Source organism: Podarcis raffonei, chromosome 2 (assembly GCF_027172205.1).
Source record: "Podarcis raffonei isolate rPodRaf1 chromosome 2, rPodRaf1.pri, whole genome shotgun sequence".
NCBI classification, from domain to species: Eukaryota; Metazoa; Chordata; class Lepidosauria; order Squamata; family Lacertidae; genus Podarcis; species Podarcis raffonei.
In genome coordinates this window covers 11,046,862-11,072,637 of record NC_070603.1, presented here as the reverse complement: position 1 = coordinate 11,072,637, position 25,776 = coordinate 11,046,862, and the positions used below count along the sequence as shown (strand labels likewise).

The window sequence follows — 25,776 nt, the reverse complement described above, 5'->3', positions numbered from 1 at the left end:
GTATAGCAGAGCATAAACGACTCGGAGAGCAGCTCTGTAGAATATCTTCTTTTATTCTATCTACAACTATAATACACAACTATGTACAGAGCTAAATGAGGTCTAAACGAAAATGCTGAACGGCACTGAGTGTCTGCAGCTGCTCTTAGCAGCATCCTTATTTATACACACAATCTCTCTCTAACACTCAGTCTCTCTCTCTCTCTTTGATGTGAGGCTGGAGCGGAATAAGTAGAGAGCAGAAACCGCCCCCTCCTCTCTGAAGAATCAGCAGAGAACATCAGCAGATTCTTGGATATGGGGGGGTGAAATCTCCTCACTCCCTGGTAAGCGTGCCCAGAATTGTGGGCACTTCTGACTGTGTGGCTATAGCTTAATATCTGACCCACTTCCCAAATACCTACAGATGATGTGTGCAATCCAATCCATTTTAGATGGCTCAAAAAACCACTGTTTTAAAGCATGGTTTGCTTGGATTGATCACATTATGCCACATAATAAAAAGAGGCAGGGGGAGAGAACCTCAGGCCTGGGGGCTGAAGGCAGTTCTCCCAGTATTTTGGGTGTCAACACTCTCTAAAGCTCACACCATCCCCTGGCCCGACTCCACAACCTCCTCAGGTGCTTCTGGCCTGGCTGAAATGTACCCTCTAAGGCTCTCACTTGCCTGGATTGAGACTGGAGAAGCGAATGGGTGTCTGTAGAACCCTCTGACTTTTGCATGGCTGAAGTGCAGCCACATCCGAAAGAAAGAGTCGCCTCCATTGTCCAACCTGCTTTTGCATCCGGTCCTGCCCATCACTGGAACATGGCCCCCAGAAGGAAATGTGTCCCTCTCTGGCTGATAAAGCTTCCCCACTCCTGCTATAGGGCAACTCTGATGGCAGCTGCCCAGACGGATAAAACTCGTTCCAGAAGCTGCCTCCTTTCGTCGGGTTGCATGTTTACGAAGCAGGATGCCATCACAATGTAGGGAAATTGTATGACTCAGGCAGTAAAATGTCTGCAGCTTGCCATGAATGGGGAACAGAAGCTGGTCAAGTGTGTCTGTGGGGGGGGGGGAGGGATGGATAGCCAAAACAAGACCTAGGAAGGGATGCATTTATCCTGCTCAAGGTCTTTTTCCCACCCTGCACTGGCAACCACAGTCACTGCCCACCACAGGAAGGTCGTTACTGTGGTTTCTGTGGCTCCTCCTGTCTCTTTCTGCCATATGGACAACTTAAAAAAACAACAAAAAGTTCCCCAGGGGCTGGATCTATTTCTGGATATTCCCTGTAGGCGTCTTTGCATGCAACACAGGAATTTGGGCAGAGAGACAGAGATGGATGTCACTGTCACGAGAGCTGTGTGTATTGCAATCCTGTTGCACTTCATAGGGAAATTCCAGAGGCAAGATTATTTTGGCTGTCCATTGATTCTGAAGGCAGCAAGAAGCCGGCATTTGAAAGGATATTGTAGGCATGGCTATCAAGTGGATGCTACCTATGTAGGCTTGCTTGCATCCCTTCCCCTGTAAGATTTAATCCAGTGCCTTAAAGCAGCTGAATGAAGGGAGAGACTTGGCTTTCCAGTGTGAACATTCCGGGTATGTTCGCATTAACACTCCCACTGCTAGTTTCTGAAGTTATCTTCATGTGACGTTAGCCACAATCTCTTTTGATTCTGCAGTTTCTTTACAAATATTGCTGTTGGGTGCAGTCTCCCCCCACCAGCTTCAGTCCAAGCAAACTTAAGCAACATTCACTTCATACTTCAGAATTGAGTGAACATTTGAGATAGCTGTTGCACATGTGCAGATAATTGTGTATACGAAGATAGCTTCATGAATAGGAATTCTAGGTGGGTTGTACGGGGCAGGGAACCCAAAAAGGCCATGTGAGTTGGGTGACGAGATCTTTGCCCCCTCTCTGGTGTGAACAACATTGTGCAAATGGGGAGAGGGGGATAACTTTGCTGTGTTTTAAGCCGTGAATGTGAACATATCCCTTATCTCCCAGCGTGGCACGGTGGGCTGTTTTGGTTCGGGGCGATGAGTACCTTCCCCCTGCTAAAAGGCATGACTTAGTTGCTGATGTGTTTGTGCAACAAATGGAGCCAAGATCAGTCCAGCTCCTTCTAGCAACATGTTATTTGCACACGGACTGTATGCATGTTGGGTTTGAAGGGCATCAAAATTAGACGCTGCATGTCATGTGTGACGAACAGCATGTGCGTACAGATCAGCACACATGTTGGGTGTAATGTGTGAACAGCCTTAAGTGAACAGGGTCTTAAGGGGGGCACAGAAGTCCAGAACGGCAATTGGAAGGGGCCCCAATCTAACTCTCTCTGAAGCCTCTATCTGCCAAGGCCACTCCCCACAGTCTGTGGGATATTATGAAACCAGAAAGGGAGGAGGGGAGGAGGCAGCTGGCAGGGCCAGGAAGGAGCCTTGTGTTGAGTTATCAGCTCTTCACAAGGCATCCGCCTTCCTAACTTCCTGTGCAACTGGTCGACAGGCTTCTGCGGCAGTTATTCCTAAGCCAGCCGCTTCCCCCCACCAACAGTCAGGATCCCCCAGAGACAGACCAGCTGAATATCCTCACCGCATCATGGGGGGCTTGGGGGGCAGAGGTGCCAGGAGGGGCTGGGGATAGAGACCCTCACCCATCATCATGTATACATGTCCTTGCAGCAGAAACAGAAAAAAATCCTTAGGGCTATAGTCCTATGCAAACTTAACTTGGAAGTAAGTCCACAAAACAATAAATAAACAATGAGAGTTACTTGTTATGGTTATGAGTGGCCAGTTCCTAATTCTTTCCTAGTGTTGGCAGCTCTGCTGATGAAATATGGCGTTTGCCGCTTTCTGAACCACACGGAAAGGGGGACATTACACCAGATGGGGTAGCTTCTGCCACCATTGCATTAAGCACCAGAGCAGAAGCCATTTATTTATTTATTGAGTTTCTATACCGCCCTATATCCGGGGGTCTCAGGGCGGTTCACAGAATAAAATCAATATATAAAACCACAAAATACATGATTAAAATAAAAATAACAAACCAATAGTCCCCCCCCCAAAAAAGAAACATTTTAAAAGGGCATAGGATGTAAATCAGGTCAACCAAAGGCCTGGTTAAAAAGGAACATTTTTGCCTGACGCCTAAAGGTGCATAATGAAGGCAACAGGTGAACTTCCCTGGGGAGAGCAGTCCAAAGATGGGGAGCCACTGCAGAGAAGGCCCTGTTCTCATGTTGCCACCCTCCGGACCACACGAAGGAGCGCCTCAGAAGGTAATCTCAGGGTCTGAGTAGGTTCATTTGGAAAGAGGCGGTCCTTGAGGTATTGCGGTCCTGTGCCGTTTAAGGCTTTATAGGTCAAAACCAGCACTTTGAATTGGGCCCGGAAACTAACTGTTAGCCAGTGCAATCAGACCAGGATCGGTGTAATATGCTAAAACTGTCTTGCTCCAGTGAGCAACCTGGCCGCTGAATTCTGCACTAGCTGAATTTCCAAACCATCTTCAGAGGCCATACTAAAACAACAACAAGAAAAAATCCCTTCTGTTGAACTTGTAAAGTTGTACAAACCCACTTAGGATCTGGAGCTGACAATCCTGCTCCTCGGTTTTTTCTAAGTGCTAGAATTCATTGGCTTTTGCTGCTCCCTTTGGCTCAGAATCCAAGAGAGCAGTCCTTGAGAAAATACTTGAATCCCTCCCCCTGCATTCAGTTCCTCACCCTTGCCCTAAGACCCCAGACACCTACACAATCCTTGAAGACTTTTCGCCTAGCACTGCCAGCTTTGTTATTGGTCTCTGCCCCTGTGCTCTTAACAGCAGTGGGTTCTGCAGATAATGGCAGAGGCTGGCGCTTATTCACACCATGTGGTGCTCTCAAGTGCCCCATCTCAGCAGGACGACCAGGAGGGAGCCCCTCCAAGCAAAACACCACGTTTTGATGTAAGTGAAGCACTACATCTTGCCAGCCAAAGAATGGCCCCTCTGTAAGACTGTTGTCTCCCTCGTCTAAAATTACCCAACTTTGCTTGTCATTTAAAAAGTGACTTGGGTTGATTACTGCAGAGAATGCCGTTGTTGAAAGAGCAAGAGCACACTAGGCTGTTATATGTTTTTCCTCCTCCTCCCTGGGAGTTTCCCTGGAATGGTGTGACCTGGCAACCTTATCAGCAAACCCAAAGCAAAATGAGCCGGGGTGAGAGGGTGCACAGAGCTCAGACTGTCTCCCAAGACCTACTAGATATTTACAAGGCTAAAATACTACCTAGTCCTTGCTGGCTACACCAGTTACCAGGGTGATTCTGTGCCCTATTTAAAGAGTTGGTGATCATCTTTAAAGCCTAAACATTAGCAGGTTAGCTAAAGAACAACCTACATCAGGTGCGGAGAACCTTTGGCACTCCAAATGTTGCTGAACTAGAATTCCCATCATCCCTGGCCAATAGCCACGCTTGCTTGGAGTTGCAGCTCAGCAGTATCTGGAGCAGTGGCAGAGCTTTAAAATTTCAGTGGTACCCTGCGCCCTGCCAAAATTTGATTCTCACCCCCCCTCTATAGTTCGTCATTGTTGTGGCACCCTCTTGGCTCAGCGCCCAGTGTGGGCAACCGGTTGTGCTCCCCTAAATCTGCCTCTGAGAGTCAAAGGTTCCCCACACCTAGTTTAAAGCTATACAAAAGTGCCCAGGCTCCGACATTGGCCACAGAAGCCTTGCTTGCAGGCGCATCGATAAGCTCCACCAGACAGGCTAGTCTAAGAAACAGGGCCTTTTCAGTGGTAGCCCCATCACTGTGGAACTGTCTCCAACAAGACATGCATCTAGCTCCCTTGCTGGTCCTGCTCCAACAGGTCTTAAAGACTTTGCCACTTCAGTTTGCTTTAACTGGATAGAGTTGGTGGTCTGTAATTGGTGCTCCTGATATCTATGGTGTGTGGGTATTTTTGGATGGTTTAATTGCTTTATATCTTGCGGTTTATAATCTCTCTTTATATCTTACGTATAATCTCTCTGCAAAAAAATAAATAAATCAGACCAGCTGCTTAACAAAGAGGAGATATAATCTAACCTCCTGTTCATGCAAATCAGGATGGATGCTGAATAAACAGGTCGTGTGGAGGAGCCTGAGAGGGCATCAATAGCAGCAGGGAGATTTAGGGAAGTGGGCTGGTGGTAGTGCGATAAAAAGATAATACTGATCAATACATGATTTGTGTCTGTATTTTAAAGACAAAAATATATAAACATTGGACAAATTACACATTTAAAACATTGGCATCTTTGGCTCATCTCAAGTTATCTTTGGGACAAAAAACTTGAATGGCATCAGAAAAAAGGCACAAGAGAAGATACAAATATATTAGTGTTCAAATTCCACATTTTACACAATGGCATCTTGGGCTCGCCTCAAGTCCAAACGGAGTGTATGGGCCATAAAATGGCAAATGCAATTCAGTTTAAAGAAGTGTAAAGTGCATCAGATTGCTGGGACAAATAATAATAATAATAATAATAATAATAATAATAAGTGCTTTAAGAAAAAAATGTGCTGGCACTCACCATGAAGTTGTTACAGTAAGTACCACGGGTGTCGGTACTGCGTACTCTTGAGTACCCCCAGGGGAAAAAGCACTGATAATAACAACAATTTCACATTAAGGCTCATGGGGTCTGAATAGGCAATGCCTAGCAGAGTCATCAACTGTTTAGATATGACCAGTCCTTGAAACACAATTTTCCTAATGGTGAAGGAAAGAAGAAGAAGAAAACCTGGTATGGAGTTGGCTGTACAAACTCAAGCAAGGTCTTACTGTGACCCTCCTGATGTTGTTGGGACTCCAGCTCCCATCAACCCTGACCATTGACCATGCTGCCTGAGGCTGATGGGACTTGAGGTCTAGCAATACCTGTGAGGTCACTTCTTCCCCAACCCAGTTTTTTGGTTTCCTCTCCAAGAGCTAAGGCACACGTTATGGTCATTCAAATCATGTGTTACCACCTCGGGGAGGCATGTTTGATTAAAGATACACCAGAAGTCAAGGGTTTAAAATACTCCCTCACCCACCCAACGAGGGCTTCAACTGCACATTGTAAATACAGTACAGTCGTACCTTGGGTTACATACGCTTCAGGTTACATACACTTCAGGTTACAGACTCTGCTAACCCAGAAATAGTGCTTCAGGTTAAGTTTGCTTCAGGTTAAGTTTGTTAAGTACAGGTTAACTTTGCTTCAGGATGAGAACAGAAATCATGCTCCGGTGGCACGGCAGCAGCAGGAGGCCCCATTAGCTAAAGTGGTGCTTCAGGTTAAGAACAGTTTCAGGTTAAGAATGGACCTCCGGAACGAATTAAGTACTTAACCCGAGGTACCACTGTAAATTCCTGCCAACCTAGCATTTCGAAAGCACGTCAAAGTGCAAGTAGATAAATAGGTACCGCTCTGGCAGGAAGGTCAACGGCGTTTCCATGCGCTGCTTTGGTTCGCCAGAAGTGGCTTAGTCATGCTGGCCACATGACCCGGAAGCTGTACGCCGGCTCCCTCGACCAATAAAGCGAGATGAGCGCCACAACCCCACAGTTGGCCACGACTGGACCTAATGGTCAGGGGTCCCTTTACCTTTACCTTACCACCGTAAAGGAAAAACTAGCCTTACTGAGTCATGTACTTCTGACCCAAAGTCGCAGCAGAAGAGATGTAGAGGAGGAGAGGCTCTTCTCACATATCCACAGCTACAGGTGTCTTCACTTCCTTGTAGCGAATCAGGAAGTAGGGGTAGCACTGGCAGCTTCTGAAGATAACAAAAATGTGCGGGTCACGGACACAATCTGTGCAGGAGTCAAAATGGGGGGGAGTTTGCCTTAAACATGAGTGGCCTCTCCACCAGCGACCAGTCAGCACTTTGGCCAGGAACATGTGACGCACATTGTTATTGGCTGCTAAGGCGTAAGTGTTTGAGTAAGAGGCATCTCTAGCAAAGTAAACACCCCGGCCGAAAACTGCGCCATGGACTGATCCTGCCAGGTCGGGGTTAAAGTTGCTTATGCAAATAGACTTGATCCGAGATGCAGCTGTGCCGTGAAAGAGATGTCTCTCCACTGAGGGATGCTCCTTTTCTGAGCGTACCTGGAACATGAGCCTCTTCTGCCTGATTTGAAAGAGAGAGAAAAAGAAAAGTGGATCATTTTATTTTAATTCATTATTAATAAAAATGGTCTCTACACAGCGGTGTCATAAAAATTTATCACAGCGGAATGGATGCCAGGCCAAGACCAGTCAGTCCCCATGGAAGGAAGAAGCCTCGGCCAAAGAAGATAAAGAAGAAGACTGGCAAAATAAATGATTGAACTATGCAGGGCAAATTATTAAAAAAAAGTAAGGTTACCAGACGTCCCTGTTTCCAGGGGACATTCCCCAGATTTACAAGTCAGTCCCCTGAGGGAGGGGGCTCAGAGGCTTTGTGGGTTCCAAGGGAAGACTTCAAGGGGACCATTGTACCATATTAGCAACTCCTGCTATATGAGGCAAACCAAACCCGCTGGCTAGCACTAGGAAAGCATTACTGTATGTCGTGTGTATACTACGCTCCTCACCTCATGTACATATCCCAGAGTTGGTCATTGCGTATGCGGTAGATAGCCAGCACCAACGCCTGATCCTCGGGCAACTTGGCATGGAACAGCTTCCTCACCATCTGATGGGCTACTTCTGACAGAGTCACTTCTGCCATTGTGAAAGAAGAGCCCCCTTGAGGTGGTGGGACGCAGGCCGCAGGATAAGGCCCACAGAACAAATCCAGAGGATCTTCTCCTGCGAGAGCCAAAGTGGTCAGGGGTGGAGCAAGCGACCTGGAAGGGAAAAAGGACAAAGGAACAGGATCAACTGCCTCTGGTTCTGCCTTGTTTGCAGGCAGACCCCTATATTTTAATAGAGGGGTGGGAGAGAGAAAGGGAGGGGGAGAGAGAGGCGACTGTGCAAACTTATTATTGACCAGCTGATCTCACTCACACAGACACTCTCTCATTCAACGTCATGAATTGCACTAACTCAGTGGTTCCCAATCGGGGGTCCTTGTCACCCACACAGAGGGCCTGTGGCAGCATTCACATAACAAAAACTACCATGGAGATACCAGAATTTTCATAAGGAGGGAGTCCATGGCTTGGTTTTTGGAAAAACAACTGGGTCCATAGTATTTAGCTAACTGGGAACCTCTGCACTGATTAAGTCACCCCAAACATTTGATTGGTTTTGAAGCAATGAACTGGGGAACTTCCTCAGGGGCCAAGAAATCTTGGCCGTGTGCACCTCTCTCACCTCTGCCCATTATCTCTCCCAGTTTGCCACTCGCTTAGCGTTTTCCTATGCCAACTCCCTCTTCCAACCACTTATCTAGCTCCACCAAGCCTTCTATCTCCCTCAGCCCCTCCCTACCCTCTGGCTGCCCCACTCCTCCTGCAACATTAGGGCCACTCAACCAATCACAGCTGGTGGCTTCACCAGCATCACAAAGCTCCTTAGCATATTATAGGTCAGATGTATGTATTATCTACTTTTAATGTCGTGTGACTTATCCAATGCATGGCTGCACTCCAAAATCTAGACATGCATCCCACACCAATCTTCCGTTTGCCCAGACCATGGCAATTCATGAGTGTGGGTCTTACATACTAGTGGGACTGTGCAGTCCAAACACACACTGAAATCAAAATAACCCTGCTCCCCACAATACATACTTTAAAACATTGGTGAGGAACCTTTTTCAAGCCGAAGGCCCATATTCCCTCTTAAAAGACCTTCTGGGGGCCGCACAGTGGTGGACGGGGTCAGAGGCAAAATTGAGCAGAGCAACAGTTGTGGCTCTTACTATTGTACTGGGAGCTACATTCCAGCTATGCAGAAGTCAGGTTTACACACACACACAAACACAGATACCCCTCTCCAACCAGGCAAGCAAAAAGCATGATCACACTTCAAGGACACATTCCAGCCAAGCAAAACACAGAGGAGGGCTGCTGAGGAGCACAGCTTAGGAAGGGTTTCAAAGCCTAGTCAGAGAAGTTTAGAAGGCTGCATTCAGCTCCTGGGCCCAAGGTTCTCCACTCCTGTTTTTAAAAAGTAAAATGTAAAGGACCCTTGGTCAAAGGCAACTATGGGGTTGCGGCACTCATCTCGAGGGAATCGGCGTTTGTCTACAGATAACTTTCCAGGTCATGGGGTCAGGATGACTAAACCTCTTCTGGCACAACGAAACACCATGACGGAAGCCAGAGAGCATGGAAACACCATTTACCTTCCCGCCGGAGAGGTACCTATTTATCTACTTGCACTGGCATGTTTTCAAACCACTAGGTTGGCAGGAGCTGGGACAGAGGAACGGGAGCTCACCCCGTCACAGGAATTCGAACCGCCGACCTTCTCATCGGCAAGCCCAAGAGGCTCAGTGGTTTAGACCACAGCGCCACCCGCGTCCCCTTTAAAAAGGTACATGTAACTCAGTGTCGGAACTCACCACGACTGCCTCCCTTGTTCTCTTATAATGGCAATGGCGCCCACCTGAGAGGTAATGGAACTGAGTTCTGGTGAGTTTGGGCTGAAAAAAATTCCCTGCCTGTACTAAGTTCCTACTACTATACCATTTTCTTAAATTTCTTCAGGGGCTAAGTTTTTTGTTTTTTTTTTAAGTTACAATCAGAACTCTAAGTTCTTCACTAGTTAACTTGCACATCGGCAACATCCTTACACAAAAATATACAGTGTTCTGCAGAAGGATTAGACACGTGCTCTCAGGTCCAGAAACTCTGAGGAGGAAGATCTGGGTCCAAACTCACCGCAAGCAGCGCACAGTAACGACAGCTGAGCGCCAGACAGGTCGGAACGTGATGTCACGGGTGAAGCCCATCTTTACGTTGCGCTGGATAAACTGTTTGAGGTCTACATTGTAGATTTGATCTTGCACACGGAAGGCATGGTTCCACATGCCCCGCTCGAAAGCAGCGACAAGTTCCTGTGCGATAGGCTATGGAGAGAAAACACCAGAATTCCTCCCATCCTCTAGAACAGGTGTTTTTTCAAACTTTCTACGCTCGGGGCCCACCTGAGGTGGCTGAAAATAACCGAGGCCCACCAGATACAAAATCGTGGCACAGAGAAAAGCCCGTCACAGAATGGCGACAGGTAGAGGCAGAGTTTTGCATAATCAGCTGGCAATTACTAACTTCACTTTCTACGGAAGCCCTACACAAATCCAAAGCGCAGTTCCTAAGACCTTCTTTCCGGCAACTCCCACAGTCAAGCTGGTGCCAGACGTCTTACTCTGCTTTACTTTGGACCGTATCAGCGAGGCCAAGAGAGGGGGCTTGTCATCAGGGCAGCCCAGGACTTGCACACACACTATCCAGTCTTGAGCTTTGTGGATGTCTCTTCTGTGCTGCTAACCTAGCAGTTTGACTTCACCCTCCATTGTCTCTTGAGACAGACGGATGAGAACAGCAACAATTTTTTTGGAAATTGCGAAGTTCTTTTGCCACAGCATTTTCCATGCAGCAAGGAGTTCCCTCGCTTGGCTTTCCTCAAGCCAAATTCAGACATTTGCTCTGGAGGCAAATGTGAATCAGCATCCCTTTTACAGGTGGAATTTGCTGATCCAGAGAAGCTCTAATTGGAGAAGACTTTTTTTCTTTTATATTTCCCCCCTTCTCATCCCTACATGCCTCTCAATGTATTTTCGCCCATCTCCTGTAATGTCTTCTCCCATTCTCCTCTCACAAACAAATTGTACCTTATCCACAGATAAGGTTTCTTCCATCCCTCCTTCCTGCTCCTTTCAGTCACTTCTTCCTCCTAGACAGCTTTCCTCTCTTATTCCTTTCTCTTTCCAATTAATGTAATAAGAATAAATACTAACCTTTTATCTCACTTTGCAATTTCTTTCGATACCTCCTCTGGCTCTTTTCCCCTCAGGAGAGGGAACTCTCCAGAACTGCTCTGCCACTTTTATTCACTTGCTGGTGCTGACGTTAGCCCAACCAAAATGTTATGACACAGCTAGGGGATAAGGCGGGTTGTGGCACTGAGGCCCACCTGAAAGCGGTCCTCAGTCCTCCTGCCCTGTCCCACCATTTGAGAAACACTATTCAGGCACACCAGGCCACATTCAAAGGTTCTTATTAGCACGACTATGCTAGACCCTGAGGTCAACTCTTGGGGTTTTCCTCACATCACATTAACGTAATGCACACAATTACTGTATAAGGAAAATCTTAGGAAAGCCCTTTATGAAACACACCTGCCCAACTTGTTGGCTATCCTCCCAGCTAGGCACAATACAGTGGAGCTTGCATAGCCCCATTTGAAGCCATCGTTTTGAAAATGATTTTTCTAGGTTTGTCATGAAATTGCACAGTAATTGAAGTACCCCAAATCTGACTGATTTCAACAGGACTTAAGTGTGCCTGTTACCCTCCCAGTTAATTTTAGAGGGTGATAGAAGGAAACCAAACAATGAGATGGCTCCATAATCAATTTTTTTTGTATCTCTGGATCCTCTTACCTCATCGTATTCCAGCCAATGGCAACTTTCATTGTAGTAAACCTTCCACTCTGTAAAGAGGTAGGGACTGCAATCAGGGTTGCTGCTGTTGGACAGTCGCCTTACTTGGTCATACAGCATTATCGGTGAGAGAGCCATGGTGTTAAAGTTTAAGAAATACACGTTGTCCCTCCTGCAAGGGAAGGAAGGTAACCATCACCAGAGGGCGAGGATCTACGGTTGCCAACTGACGGAAGGGGAATGCCTGGCTTTGTTCTTTCGCCTTTAACTTGATTTACTGAAAACAGCTGGTGAAGCTTTTCACCGCATGGGTAATGGTATTTTTAAAAATAAGTACCGTATTTTTCGTCCCATAGGACGCACCGGCCCATAGGACGCATCTAGTTTTTTTGGGGGGAAATAAAGGAAATATTTTCCCCTTTATTTCCCCCCCCCCCAAACCAGGTAAGGGAATCCAAACCAGGTCGGGGAACAGCGGGATGGCGGCCTTCCGCCTCCCCGCTGTCCCCCGAGCTTGTGGGGCTGGCGCTGGGGAGAAGCGCACTTCTCCCCAGCGCCAGCCTCCAAACCAGGTCGAGGAACAGTGGGATGGCGGCACTGCACCTCCCCGCTGTCCCCCGAGCTTGTGGGGCTGCCCGATGTCTGCCCGAAGCACGGGGCGCTCTGCTTCAGCGCGCCCCGCGCTCCGGGCAGCAGGCTGCTATCCGCAGCCTAGGGAGCCCTGCACACCGACCCCTCTCGCTCTCCAAGCTTCAGCGAAAGCCTCATTCGCCCCATAGGACGCACACAGATTTCCCCTTCATTTTTGGAGGGGAAAAGGTGCGTCCTATAGGGTGAAAAATACGGTATCTTCATCTAGTTTAAAAAACACAACACCTTCATATCAAACTGCTGTAAAAGCTAGTAGAAGAGTTGCTAAAAAGTTATTAACCCATTTGGATCCCTTCCAGTCGGGATTCAGGCCTCATCATGGGAGTGAAACTGCCTTGGTAGCACTGGTCAATGATCTCCGGTGGGCTAGGGACAAAGGTGAGAGCTGTTTCCTAGTTCTGCTGGATCTCTCAGCGGCTTTTGACATCATCAACCATAACATCCTTCTAGAGCGCCTAGAGGGGCTGGGAGCACTGTTATACAGTGATTCCGCTCCTTCCTCCTGGGCGTGTTCAGAAAGTGGGGTGAGGATGAGTGTTCAGACCCCTGGGCCCTCACTTGTGGGGTGCCTCAGTGTTCTGTCCTCTCCCCCATGCTTTTCAACATCTACATGCAGCTACTGGGAGAGATCATCAGGGGGGTTGGGCTGGGTGTTCATCAGCATGCGGATGATACACAGCTCTACCTCTCTTTCAAATCGGAACCAGTGAAGGCAGTGAAGGTCCTGTGTGGGTGTCTGGAGGCGGTTGGATGGCGGCTAACAGATTGAGGTTGAATCCTGACAAGACAGAAGTACTGTTTTTGGGGGACATCAGATGGACAGGTGTGGAGGACTCCCTGGTCCTGAATGGGGTAGCTGTGCCCCTGAAGGACCAGGTGTGCAGCCTGGGAGTCATTCTGGACTCACAGCTGTCCATAGAGGCGCAGGTCAATTCTGTGTCCTGGGCAGCTGTTTATCAGCTCCATCTGATATGCAAGCTGAGACCCTACCTGCTCACAGACTGTCTCGCCAGAGTGGTGCATGCTCTAGTTATCTCTCGCTTGGACAACTGCAATGCGCTCTATGTGGGGCTACCTTTGAAGGTGACCTGGAAAGTACAACTAATCTAGAATGTGGCAGCTGGACTGGTGACTGGGAGCGGCTGCCGAGACCACATAACACCGGTCTTGAAAGACCTACACTGGCTCCCAGTATGTTTCCGAGCACAATTCAAAGTGTTGGTGCTGACCTTTAAAGCCCTAAACGGCCTCGGTTCAGTATACCTGAAGGAGCGTCTCCACCTCCATCGTTCTGCCCAGACACTGAGGTCCAGTGCCGAGGGCCTTCTGGCGGTTCCCTCGCTGCGAGAAGCCAAGTTACAGGGAACCAGGCAGAGGGCCTTCTCGGTAGTGGTGCCAGCCCTGTGGAACGCCCTCCCACCAGATGTCAAAGAGAAAATTACTACCAAACTTTTAGAAGACATCTGAAGGCAGCCTTGTTTAGGGAAGCTTTTAATGTTTAATAGGTTATTGTATTTTAGTGTTTTATTGGAAGCCGCCCAGAGTGGCTGGGGAAACGCAGCCAGATGGGCGGGGTATAAATAATAAATTATTATTATTATTATTATTATTATTATTATTATTATTCACAAGCTCAATCAGAGCTCCACTTCTAACTTAGAAAATACTCACCTAAATATGCATTCCCGTTGGTGATTCTTAGCAAGAGTGAATTCTGTGGTGTGATATAATGTCACAGTACTGTGCCCTATGCAGTGTCTTCAGTCGCGCTGACGGATGCCAACAAGTCTTCACTATAGTACATGTGCAACATGTACCTTGCCTTGATGTAGCTTCACCTCCTTGCTGAAAGCTATTCTGTACCACACACTCAATGAGAGCAAAGTTGTCTATCTTTCCTATTTCTTCTGGGATCTGTCCATTAAAAGACCCATACACTGCAGATGCCCCTGCCTTTTTGATGCATATTATAAAGTCAACAGCTTTGGGGGCTATACATAGTTATCTGGCTCTGACCCTACCAAAAAGGAAAAAGCTCCTCCTATCTGGTCCAGTTGTCTATATTTCCATAGGAGATGCATTTCTCATGCCAATCTGTTTGGAAGCTGTCACACACTTAATGCCATGTGCTGCCTCTTGAACCTTTATGACTGATTCACACTGGCACTACTAACACACCAGATGAGATTAAACAAGGTTATTACAACAAAATACAAATAAAAAACGGCAGCTAAAGGCAGAATCAAAACACACAATTGAGAGCTAAATGTTCTGTAAAGGGCCTGGAGAAATACTGTAAATGGTCTTTGGCTTATAGAAAAAAATCTAGAAATTCCGCATCAGGTGAACCTCCCTAGAGACAGGATGTCACTATTAGTGCCACTAGGGAAGCGTACACATTATAGCTCTGAAGCTCAATCTTTTCTGCAAAGAATTCTGGGCACTGTAGTTTACCAGTCAGAGAGTTACAATTCCCAACAGCCTTTAAAAAACTACAGCACCCAGAGTTCTTTGAGAGGGGAGATGTGCTTCAAAAGTGTAGTGGCTCCCTCTCTACCTACCATATCTAGGTGCACCCGAAAAACAGACTCTGATGTAATGACAGGCTGATATGGAGGTAAGCGATCCTTCAGGGATTCTGGGCGGCTAAACATCCATACAAGTCTAAATTGTGTCCAAAAGGCACACAAATGGTAGTGACAGGCAACTTTCCTTTTTCAAGAAACCACTGAAAAGTGTTTGAAGTGCTGTTTCCCTGGAACACACTTTGAAAACCCCCAAGACACCTAAATTTTACAAGTACAGTGGTACCTCAGGTTACATACGCTTCAGGTTACATACGCTCCGCTAACCCAGAAATAGTGCTTCAGGTTAAGAACTTTGCTTCAGGATGAGAACAGAAATCGTGCTCTGGTGGCGCAGCGGCAGCAGGAGGCCCCATTAGCTAAAGTGGTGCTTCAGGTTAAGAACAGTTTCAGGTTAAGAACAGACCTCCAGAACGAATTAAGTACTTAACCCACGGTACCACTGTATGGATGCCAGGATTTCAACCTGCCCTTACCATAACCCCTGCCCCATAATGACAGATGTGAAGGAAGCAAGGCTGATTTCTTAGTGAGCACTGAAGGACAGGCATTCCCTTTTATCAATTGCTTCACAAGTTCTGGGCAGAACCCAGATCGCAAGTATGTTGTGGAGTTGAACCTGGCTCTGGGGATCTTTCTGACCGAAAGCTGAAAGGAGAAAGATGTTATGGTCCTTACCTGTCCCTCAGTTGCGCCGTGGGGACTTCCTGATTACAGTAGAGCTTCTCCAGATGATGCTGAGCTGAGAAACTGAAACTAAGCCACACTTTGTCTTTCTGGCGGCGCCACTGCCAGTGGTAGGGGAACGGGGTGTGATGGTAAGGGCACTTCTCCTGCAAATAGCAGCATCCCAGCAGAAAGTTGTCGCAGATCGGCACGCCGTTCTTCTGATGGACGTGATATAGCGGGGCGTCGTCTGTGCCAGATAGCTTCAGGATTGTAATGCCCAGCAACTCGTCCTCCAAGAAGGTGTGGCCCCCCTCAGACACAGAGGACTCTGCACTTTCTGCCATCTGGGTGCAATTGAACTGCAGGATCCAAACTACACACAGGCTAACACCAGGCAGGCCCCCCAGGAGAAGGGTCTTGCTTCTATCTCTAACATAAAAGATAAAATATCTCGCCGCTGCTCATTGTACGTATCAATCCTGTTTTCTTAAAACCAGGCAAATCCAGTGACCTAACGAAACATGCCTGCACTTTGGAATTAAGTTTTACTTTCACTTTCTCATTCAGTCGCTTGAAAGCAGCTTCCAAGCAAGGCGCTTAGAGACGCTACTGGTTTACTCTCTCTGCTGTTTCTGTGCCCGGCACACAGAAACTTAGCAGGTGAGGCTTAAAAATAGAGAGAGAGAGAGAGAGAGAGAGAGAGAGAGAGAGAGAGAGAGAGAGATATGATGATAATATAATCACCATTATCATCAGTTCCCTCATTCATGCTCAGTCCCACTCACCTCACAGAGTGTTTGTTGTGGGGGAGGAAGCGAAAGGAGAATGTTAGCCGCTTTGAGACTCCTTCGGGTAGTGATAAAGCGGGATATCAAATCCAAACTCTTCTTCTTCATGTCACTGCAAATTGTATGCGGTGGGAATCCAATGTAGGATTCGGATTTGAGCATTATTTAGCTGTTAATCCACTCCTCAACCCCATATTCAAATTAGACCAGAGTAGTCCACTCCGACTATTCTGGAATGTGAAAGCTGGACCATAAAGAAGGCTGATTGCCGAAGAATGGATGCTTTTGAATTATGGTGCTGGAGGAGACTCTTGAGAGTCCCATGGACTGCAAGAAGATCAAACCTCTCCATTCTGAAGGAAATCAGCCCTGAGGGCTCACTGGAAGGACAGATCCTGAAGCTGAGGCTCCAATACTTTGGCCACCTCATGAGAAGACTCGCTGGAAAAGACCCTGATGTTGGGAAAGATGGAGGGCACAAGGAGAAAGGGACGACAGAAGACGAGATGGTTGGACAGGGTTCTCGAAGCTACCAGCATGAGTCTGACCAAACTGCGCCTGGCGTGCTCTGGTCCAGGGGGTCACGAAGAGTCGGACACGACTAAACAACAGCAACAGTCTACTCCGACACAAATTTGAATTTGGATATGAGGAGCAAGCCAGGTCTTTCCTGTTCCTATCAGTAGGTGTCTCCACTTTTTTTGTCCCTGCCTCCCCATTTGTTCATTTTATTATATCAATAAAGTCCTGTATGCAGATAGCTGTGTGGGGATGTTGATATTTTTTCCCCTGCCCAAGAAGTGTGCCAAAGCACACAGTCAGGCAATTGTAAATATGCTTTTACAGTCGTACCTTGGAGGTTGAATGGAATCCGTTTGAGAAGTCCGTTTCGACTTCCAAAGCATTTGGAAATCAAAGCACGGCTTCCAATTGGCTGCAGGAAGCTTCTGCAGCCAACTGGAAGCCGCAGAAACCCTGCCGGACGTTCGGGTTCCAAAGAATGTTCGCAAACCAGAACACTCACTTCCAGGTTTGGAGCATTCGGGAGCCAAAACGTCCGAGTACCAAAGCATTCGGGATTCAAGGTATGACTGTATGTTTTTTTGGGTAGTGCAAACCAGAGGGATCAAAAGAAAACATTTTATAAAAGGCTAAGCTCCTGAGTAGCATGTTGGACGGGGGGGAATGAAAGCAACTCTCAGTACAGTGGTACCTCGGGTTAAGTACTTAATTCGTTCTGGAGGTCCGTTCTTAACCTGAAACTGTTCTTAACCTGAAGCACCACTTTAGCTAATGGGGCCTCCTGCTGCTGCCATGCCACCGGAGCACGATTTCTGTTCTCATCCTGAAGCAAAGTTCTTAACCCGAGGTACTATTTCTGGGTTAGCGGAGTCTGTAACCTGAAGCGTCTGTAACCTGAGGTACCACTGTACAAATTTGGTGTATACAGTTTTTGGTGTTTTCCAATACGTTGTGTGTTGACTGAGCATCTTCAGTCCTCAATGAGCTCTCTCTCTCTCTCTCTCTCTCTCTCTCTCTCTCTCTGTGTGTGTGTGTGTGAAGTGCACAGGGGCAAGAGCCCATCCACTTCCGCCATGTGCTATGGAAGAATGACTCCACAGCAGAGGAGCAGGTATGAGATCATCATTCCCCCATTTTCATGCTGGGGCCCTTTAGCACCAAGAGATTCATTCCCCATAATCAGCTGGCATTTTGAGAGTTGTTCCACACGGCAATATAATACAGTGCTATATTAATATTTTATTTCTTATATTTCTATACCACCTTTATCTCCCAATGATCCCAAGGTGGTGTGCATGGTTCTCCTCCCCATTTCATCCTCACAACGACCTTGTGAGGTAGGCTTGGCTAAGAGATGGTGACTGGCCCAAGGTCATCCAGTGAGCTCCATGGCTGAGTGGGGGAAAAGAAAGGGAAATCAGTAATAAAACTAGGGAACATAAACTGACTAATGAACAGATGAATAATTATTTATTCACTATTAGTATCAGCTATGCAGACAACGGAGTTATTTTCAATGGGACCACTATGTAGGGAAAGGGTTAAGTACATCGCATGATTCCTCCCACTACTGCAATTTAACCAGGACGGGAGAAACTGATATAAAGGCTATGCTATTTGGAAAGGGAAGAGTTAGGAATTATTGCTAGAGAAGAGAGGTGAACCATAGAGAAGAATGTCTACAGGCCAGAATTAGTGAGAATAGCAACAAGAGATGATATCTAAACCTGACAAAAATGCACAACTATTCTATTGAGCTTAAAAACAAAAGATTGGATTTGTTGATATCTTGGGGTGGAGGAGGGGCTGGAAGCTGAAGAGGGAAAACATGAGAAGGGGATGTTTCGTTCATGATATCATGCAGATACCCTATAAAAAGTCAAGAAAATAAAATGCAGCTATTCCACAGTAAATGACCAGAGTGGAAGCGGCCCTTTCATGGAGATTCAAGGAGGAAGAGTCATTCCTGCCCCCCACAATAGACTGCAACGCCCCAGCTTCCCAGCTTTCATTTTTAAAAAAAGAATAAGGGTTCATTCATATTGTTGTTTCACGTAGCTAGTCCTGCATCTCCATTGATTCTCAGTTGACCATATGATGTTCACTTCCAAATCACTGCTTTCCCACACTTTTCCTTTCCTCGGTCTGGATTTTCTTGTACCAGAGATACTCTGAAAAGGAGAGAGTTTGAGAAAATCAGGATTGAGTGTGGAGAAAGTGAGGGAAGGCAGCGATTTGGAGGAGAATGCCATATGGACAATGGAGAATTAATGTACAGGAAACTTAAAAGGTAAAAGGACCCCTGACCATTAGGTCCAGTCGTGGCCAACTCTGGGGTTGTGGCGCTCATCTCGCTTTACTGGCCGAGGGAGACAGCATACAGCTTCCGGGTCATGTGGGTCATAACTAAGCCGCTTCTGGCGAACCAGAGCAGTGCACGGAAACGCCGTTTATCTTCCCACCGGAGTGGTACCTATTTATCTACTTGCACTTTGAGGTGCTTTCAAACTGCTAGGTTGGCAGGAGCAGGGACTGAGCAACGGGAGCTCACCCCGTCACAGGGATTCGAACCACTGACCTTCTGATCAGCAAGTCCTAGGCTCTGTGGTTTAACCCACAGCGCCACCCACGTCACAGGAAATTTACTACCCACAATAAACAAGTACGTATGAGCCCCAAGTTTCTAGGATTTACAGAAATAAAGATATGTGGCAAAATGTACAGAGACTATTGTTTGTGCAATAAACTAGCCTGCTCCCCACCTTTGTGTTTTACTTCGCAACTTCCCCTGCAAAAGTTCTTCCAGACATCTATGCTCCCTTTGTTAATGTTTTTTCTTGTATATTTGGAATTACCCTGGGATCTTCCAGTTGGGCTTATGTTTTTTGAGTGTGTGCTAAAATCTAAGCATGGCCAGATGCTAGAGCAACACTTTCCAGAAGCTTGGGTATTTCCTCTCTGTAAAAAGCATGAGAAACACCAGCAGCCACACCATTCTTGGCTGTTAAGTGGGAGCAACAATCTTATTTTTCTAACTCATTGTGCAATCGACCCCACCGAACTTCTTCCATTTTGCAATCTAGTGGCACTATTGGCAAAGCTGCTTGTCCTGGCTTGCACTTGGCCCAGTGGCTTCTCCCCTCCCCACAACATCCTCTTTCAGTGAAGATGAAGCCAGTTCTGCAGGTGCCTCAACCATACGCAGTACATTTTTGTCAAGTACTGTCCTTATTTGCTAACTCAATTATTTCTAAAAAGCTAGATTAAGTTTCTCCCAAACCATAGCAGTCCTGTTCTTTCTCAGATTGCTTCACTGTGTGAGGTTTCTAACTGCTGGTTTGTAGCAATCTTGAGAGTTTCCATTGTACATATGCAAGCTAATGTAGTGCTATTGTCTCACCTAACAATATCTTAAAGATTGACAGATTGGGGGAAATCTTTTGAGGAGTAGAGCTCTGTGAATGACATGGGCTTATGGAAGCTTATGCCATAGTAACTCTGCTGACTTTTAAGGTAACACACAAGTCTGTTATTGCTTTTCCTGCAACTGCTTGGCTGTGTAAAGGTAAAGGACCCCTGACAGTTAAGTCCAGTCGTGAACGACTCTGGGGTTGCGGTGCTCCTTTCGCTTTACAGGCCAAGGGAGCCGGTGTTTGTCCACAGACAGTTTTTCTAGGTCATGTGGCCAGCATGACTAAGCCGCTTCTGGCACAACGGAACACCGAAACCAGAGCAGCACACGGAAACGCCGTTTACCTTCCCACCAGAGCGGTACCTATTTATCTACTTGCACTTTTGGGTGTGCTTTCAAACTGCTAGGTTGGCAGGAGCTGGGACTGAGCAACGGGAGCTCACTCTGTCATGGGGATTTGAACTGCCGATCTTCTGATCGGCAAGCCCAAGAGGCTCAGTGGTTTAGACCACAGCGCCATTAATTTAAAGTACATTTCCCACATCTCAAAGAATCCTGAGAATTATAGTTTATTCTTCACAGAGCCACAATTCCTAGCACTCTCAACAAACTACAGTTCCCAATGTGCTTAGGGAGAAGTCATGTTCTTTAAATGTATAGTGGGTGTGCATCCCGTATCACATCTATCCCAAAGGAACTCATTGGAAAGCTGCTTCAAATTGAGTCAGACTATGGTCTGAAGCTCAACATCAAAAAAACGAAGATCGTGGCCACTGGTCCCATCACCTCCTGGCAAATAGAAGGGGAAGAAATGGAGGCAGTGAGAGATTTTACTTTCTTGGGCTCCATGATCACTGCAGATGGTGACAGCAGCCACGAAATTAAAAGACGCCTGCTTCTTGGGAGAAGGGCAATGACAGGTCTAGACAGCATCTTGAGAAGTAGAGACGTCACCTTGCCAATAAAGGTCCGTATAGTTAAAGCCATGGTTTTCCCAGTAGTGATGTATGGAAGTGAGAGCTGGACCATAAAGAAGGCTGATCGCCGAAGAATTGATGCTTTTGAATTTTGGTGCTGGAGGAGACTCTTGAGAGTCCCATGGACTGCAAGAAGATCAAACGCATCCATTCTTAAGGAAATCAGCCCTGAGTGCTCACTGGAAGGACAGATCATGAAGCTGAGGCTCCAGTACTTTGGCCACCTCATGAGAAGAGAAGACTCCCTGGAGAAGACACTGATGCTGGGAAAGATGGAGGGCACAAGGAGAAGGGGAGGACAGAGGACGAGATGGTTGGATAGTGTTTTCGAGGTTACCAGCATGAGTCTGACCAAACTGCAGGAGGTAGTGGAGGACAGAGGTGCCTGGCGTGCTCTGGTCCATGGGGTCACGAAGAGTCGGACACGACTAAACGACTAAACAACAACAACAACAAAATTGTTCCTTCCAGCCCGGGACTGTCCACAAGGGCTGGCAACAAGTTCCCAGGGTTTCAGGCAGGAGACATTCCAAACACTACCTGCAGATTGACTCTGGGACCTTTGCAAAGCAGATGCTCTTATGCTGAGTTATGGCCCATCTGCAACTTGAATTAAAGCTGGTATATAATCTCACCTTCCTCCATTACCTGGCTGCTACTTTCACCATTAGCTCTTTAAAAATGGAGTCATTCTACTATGGAGCTCCTAGCACAGAAATGGTAGTGAGCTCTTAAGGCTCCAATTGTAACCTAACCCCAGTTACCTGGGACTAAGTTTCATTTAATTCAAAACACTTCTGAGTAGACCTGGTTAGAATTATGCTGCTGCAACGTAAAGGCAGAAATTAAATCAGAATTGAGTAAAATTGACAAGCAATTCCTCATTGCACCTGACCTTTTGTTTGCCTTCAAACTGTAGCAGGACTTCAGAGCTGAGGGGAAGAAAGGCCATCAATGTAACCGAAATAAGAAATTGGTTAGTATTTCCTTCTCACATCCCTGTAATAGCTTTACATTTTTTTGTGCAAAACTGGGGTAAAATTGCTGAGCCTTTCACAAGTTTTTCTTGCCTTCTCTTTCTGTGAGCAGCGACAACAATGGGATGCAGGAGGTCTTCTAGGAAAAGGGAGAGGTCAGTCAGAATTGCCTCAGCATTGGTGTTTTGTTTTGTTTTTACAGGGAAAGGGTTGCCCGATTGAAGTGCCCGTAAATGGCAGCAGGGGTGAGAGGAGGGGTTAAGTTTCTCCAGCTTATTTCTCTCTTCTGAAGAATTCTAGTGAGTGCATGAAGACTAAAATTAAGCTCTGAATCCGGCTGGCGCTAAAAATCCCTTTTTACTGCTGCTGTTGTTGCAATAGCATTTCCAGGAATCCAGGGATAGCTCATGGGGCTTTCTCTCTGCAGTTAAAGCCGTCTGCCCTCTGGTGGTTGATTTCCAGGTGAACTCTTGCAGTGGCTCCTGTGGAGACAGCTGCTAAGCTTCGGATTTGTAGGGCAAGAAGGGTTTGGCCTGTTTGGTATTTGAACTAAAGCCCTTTAAAAAGTGGCAGGAGGTGGCAGTGGTGGCAGGGAGCAGAATGCCTAGCTCAGGTTTTAGGGCATTTTCACACATTGCAGGAGAAATGGCCCCAAGCCCATCTCTCACTATTTGCATGTGTAATAATAATAATAATAATAATAATAATTTATTATTTGTACCCCGCCCATCTGGCTGGGTTCCACAAAGACCAAAAATACACTAAGATGTCACACATTAAAAACTTCCCTGAACAGGGCTGCCTTAAGATGTCTTCTGAATTTTTTTTTTGTCAGGTAGTTGTTTATCTCTTTGACATCTGATGGGAGGACGTTCCACAGGGCGGGTGCCACTACTGAGAAGGCCCTCTGCCTGGTTCCCTGTAGCTTTGGCTCTCGCAATGAGGGAACCGCCAGAAGGCCCTCGGCGCTGGACCTCAGCGTCCCGGCAGAACGATAGGGGTGGAGACGCTCCTTCAAGTATACTGGGCCTGTGAATGAATGCTGCTAGCGCTGATCAGAAGACAAAATGGATATATAATGCACATTTTAGCCAGTGAACAGTTTACAGAAAGCTGAAATGTGACATGCTTTGGTATCGTGTGTAAGCATTGGTGGTTAGTGCCCACTGGACCTGGCAGGGCTGCTGGGAAGTCACAGGATATGGCTAGTGAGGTCCCAGGGGCATGCCAAGTTCTGATTTTCTCTCCATCCTCTTCCCTTGTGAAGGACCCAACTAAACTGAAATATGTCTTACTTTGGTTTAGAAGGGGTCCCTGCTGTCATAGTTGCTTCTCTGCTGGGAGAAACGTTGTGTGGATTCCACCTGTTCTGATTCTCTTCTTATCCTCCTCCTCTGCAAAGAAACAGTGGCTTTATCAACACTTTGCAGTTTTATTACTGCTTAACACCCAAGTCAGTGACCTTGGTTCAGAAGGGATTCCTGCTGTCGCCATTTCTAGTGTGGGTTCATTGCACAATAACTGTACGTTGCTCACGGGTAAGCCGCTGTTCTCATCAACTTGAGCAGTGTTTCCTGGCAAGAGAACAGCCATGCAACATGGTGGGTGTTTGCGCAGAAGTAAGTCATACTGTGTTAAATGGGGCTTATGCCTATGCAAGCGCACACAGAATTGCAGTCTTTACCCCACACGTTTAAAAGATGCCTGCTTCTTGGGAGAAAAGCAATGACAAACCTAGACAGCATCTTAAAAAGCAGAGACATCACCTTGCCAACAAAGGTCCGTATAGTTAAAGCTATGGTTTTCCCAGTAGTGATGTATGGAAGTGAGAGCTGGACCATAAAGAAGGCTGATCGCCGAAGAATTGATGCTTTTGAATTATGGTGCTGGAGGAGACTCTTGAGAGTCCCATGGACTGCAAGAAGATCAAACCTATCCATTATGAAGGAAATCAGCCCTGAGTGCTCACTGGAAGGACAGATCGTGAAGCTGAGGCTCCAATACTTTGGCCACCTCATGAGAAGAGAAGACTCCCTGGAAAAGACCCTGATGTTGGGAAAGATGGAGGGCACAAGGAGAAGGGGACGACAGAGGAAGAGATGGTTGGACAGTGTTCTCGAAGCTACCAGCATGAGTTTGACCAAACTGCGGGAGGCAGTGGAAGACAGGAGTGCCTGGCGTGCTCTGGTCCACGGGGTCACAAAGAGTCGGACACAACTAAACGACTAAACAACAACACCCCACACCCTCTTTTATTAATTTGGACACTCAAACAACAGGGAGGATTCTGCAGCCCTAAAAATAATTCGCTCTCTGTTAAAAATGTGGGAAAGTGCAACAGTTATGTGAATGTATGAATATTGTTGTGTGGTGATAGTTTTGTTCTTGAAGAAAACACAAGGTGCCTAACACGTCACTTCATGCACAGCAACAACATTTCTTTTTCTGGGTTCTTTTTGCTTATCTCCCAGCCGTACAGATCCTCCAAGTGTGCCTATTTTCCAGGGACAGTCCCAGATTTACAGAAGCCATCCTAGTTTCTGATTCCCGAATCTCCCACTTTTCCTTAGGGCATCCCTATATTCATGACTGGGAGCGGCCACCCAGACCATATAACACCATCCTGAAAGACCTACATTGGCTCCCACAGTACGTTTCTGAGCACAATTCAAAGTGTTGGTGCTGACCTTTAAAGCCCTAAACAACCTCAGCCCAGTATACCTGAAGGAGCGTCTCCACCCCCATCATTCAGCCCGGACACTGAGGTCCAGCTCCGAGGGTCATCTGGCAGTTGCCTCACTGCAAGAAATAAGGTTACAGGGAACCAGGCAGAGGGCCTTCTCGGTAGTGGTGCCTGCCCTGTGAAACACCTTCCCATCAGATATCAAGGCAATAAACTTTTACTTTTAGAAGAAACCTGAAGACAGCCCTTTTTAGGGAATATTTTAATGTTTGATGCTTTATTGTGTTTTTAATTTTCTGTTGGGAGCAGCCCAGAGTGGGAAGGGTATAAATAAATTATTATTATTATTATTATTATTATTATTATCTGAAGGAAAGTTATTTAATGTGTAATGTTCTGTTATGTTTTTATATACGTATGTTGGAAGCCATTCAGGGTGGCTGGGACAACCCAGTCAGATGGGTGGGGTATAATAATAATAATAACAATAATCCGTTCCTATTTTCATTGGAGAAATGTTGGAGGGTATGCCCTGAAGATGCCTGATTGCTTAATCACTGTTTTTGACCTCCCCACACCACCCCCAGATAAATATCATGGATCACTATGCCACAGTTAGGATCTCAGGGACTCCCACAGCCTGCAGTCACCATGGCAACAATTCTCCCATCAATCAATCACGCTCCGCGTTAGCCAATACCCGGAAAGAACCGTCATCGAATCCACCGGTAATTTTCAGGAAACAATCGCACTTTATCCGGTCACGTGACGATGGCTGGTCCAATCGTTGCTCAGCAACGGAGCACTCCAGCCGCTTCCTTGTTCACCATGGGAACTGTCCCATTCTTCCGGTCCTCACCTTCCTCGAAAGCAGGCTTCGGCAAAGTGACCGACAGCCCTTTTTTCGAATCACGGGCAGAGGCGGGGTTTCAAGGTGAGCCACGCCCTCTCCCTGGAAAC

The 25,776-nt window shown here is 46.8% G+C and overlaps 1 protein-coding gene and 1 long non-coding RNA gene across 4 annotated transcripts; both read right to left on the bottom strand.

Annotated features, from left to right (window-relative positions):
- Positions 1-6,686: 6,686 nt before the first annotated feature.
- On the bottom strand, positions 6,687-16,395 carry LOC128406233 (protein mono-ADP-ribosyltransferase TIPARP-like). The gene is made up of 5 exons (XM_053373415.1): positions 15,467-16,395; positions 11,553-11,724; positions 9,832-10,019; positions 7,594-7,848; positions 6,687-7,148 (listed from the first exon to the last, which is right to left on the bottom strand). Exons 1-5 carry the CDS (start codon positions 15,799-15,801, stop codon positions 6,719-6,721), a joined length of 1,380 nt encoding a protein of 459 aa, XP_053229390.1. The 5' UTR covers positions 15,802-16,395; the 3' UTR covers positions 6,687-6,718.
- A 2,391-nt stretch (positions 16,396-18,786) lies between these two features.
- LOC128406309 (uncharacterized) lies at positions 18,787-25,669 on the bottom strand. Of its 3 annotated transcripts, XR_008328463.1 has the most exons (5): positions 25,467-25,669; positions 23,429-23,707; positions 22,052-22,088; positions 19,623-19,725; positions 18,787-18,938 (listed from the first exon to the last, which is right to left on the bottom strand). It is a non-coding gene; the product is annotated as an uncharacterized LOC128406309 (long non-coding RNA). The 3 variants fall into 3 exon arrangements; XR_008328462.1 differs by lacking the exon at positions 19,623-19,725; XR_008328459.1 differs by lacking the exons at positions 18,787-18,938; positions 19,623-19,725; positions 22,052-22,088 and adding an exon at positions 22,949-23,184.
- Positions 25,670-25,776: the final 107 nt, after the last annotated feature.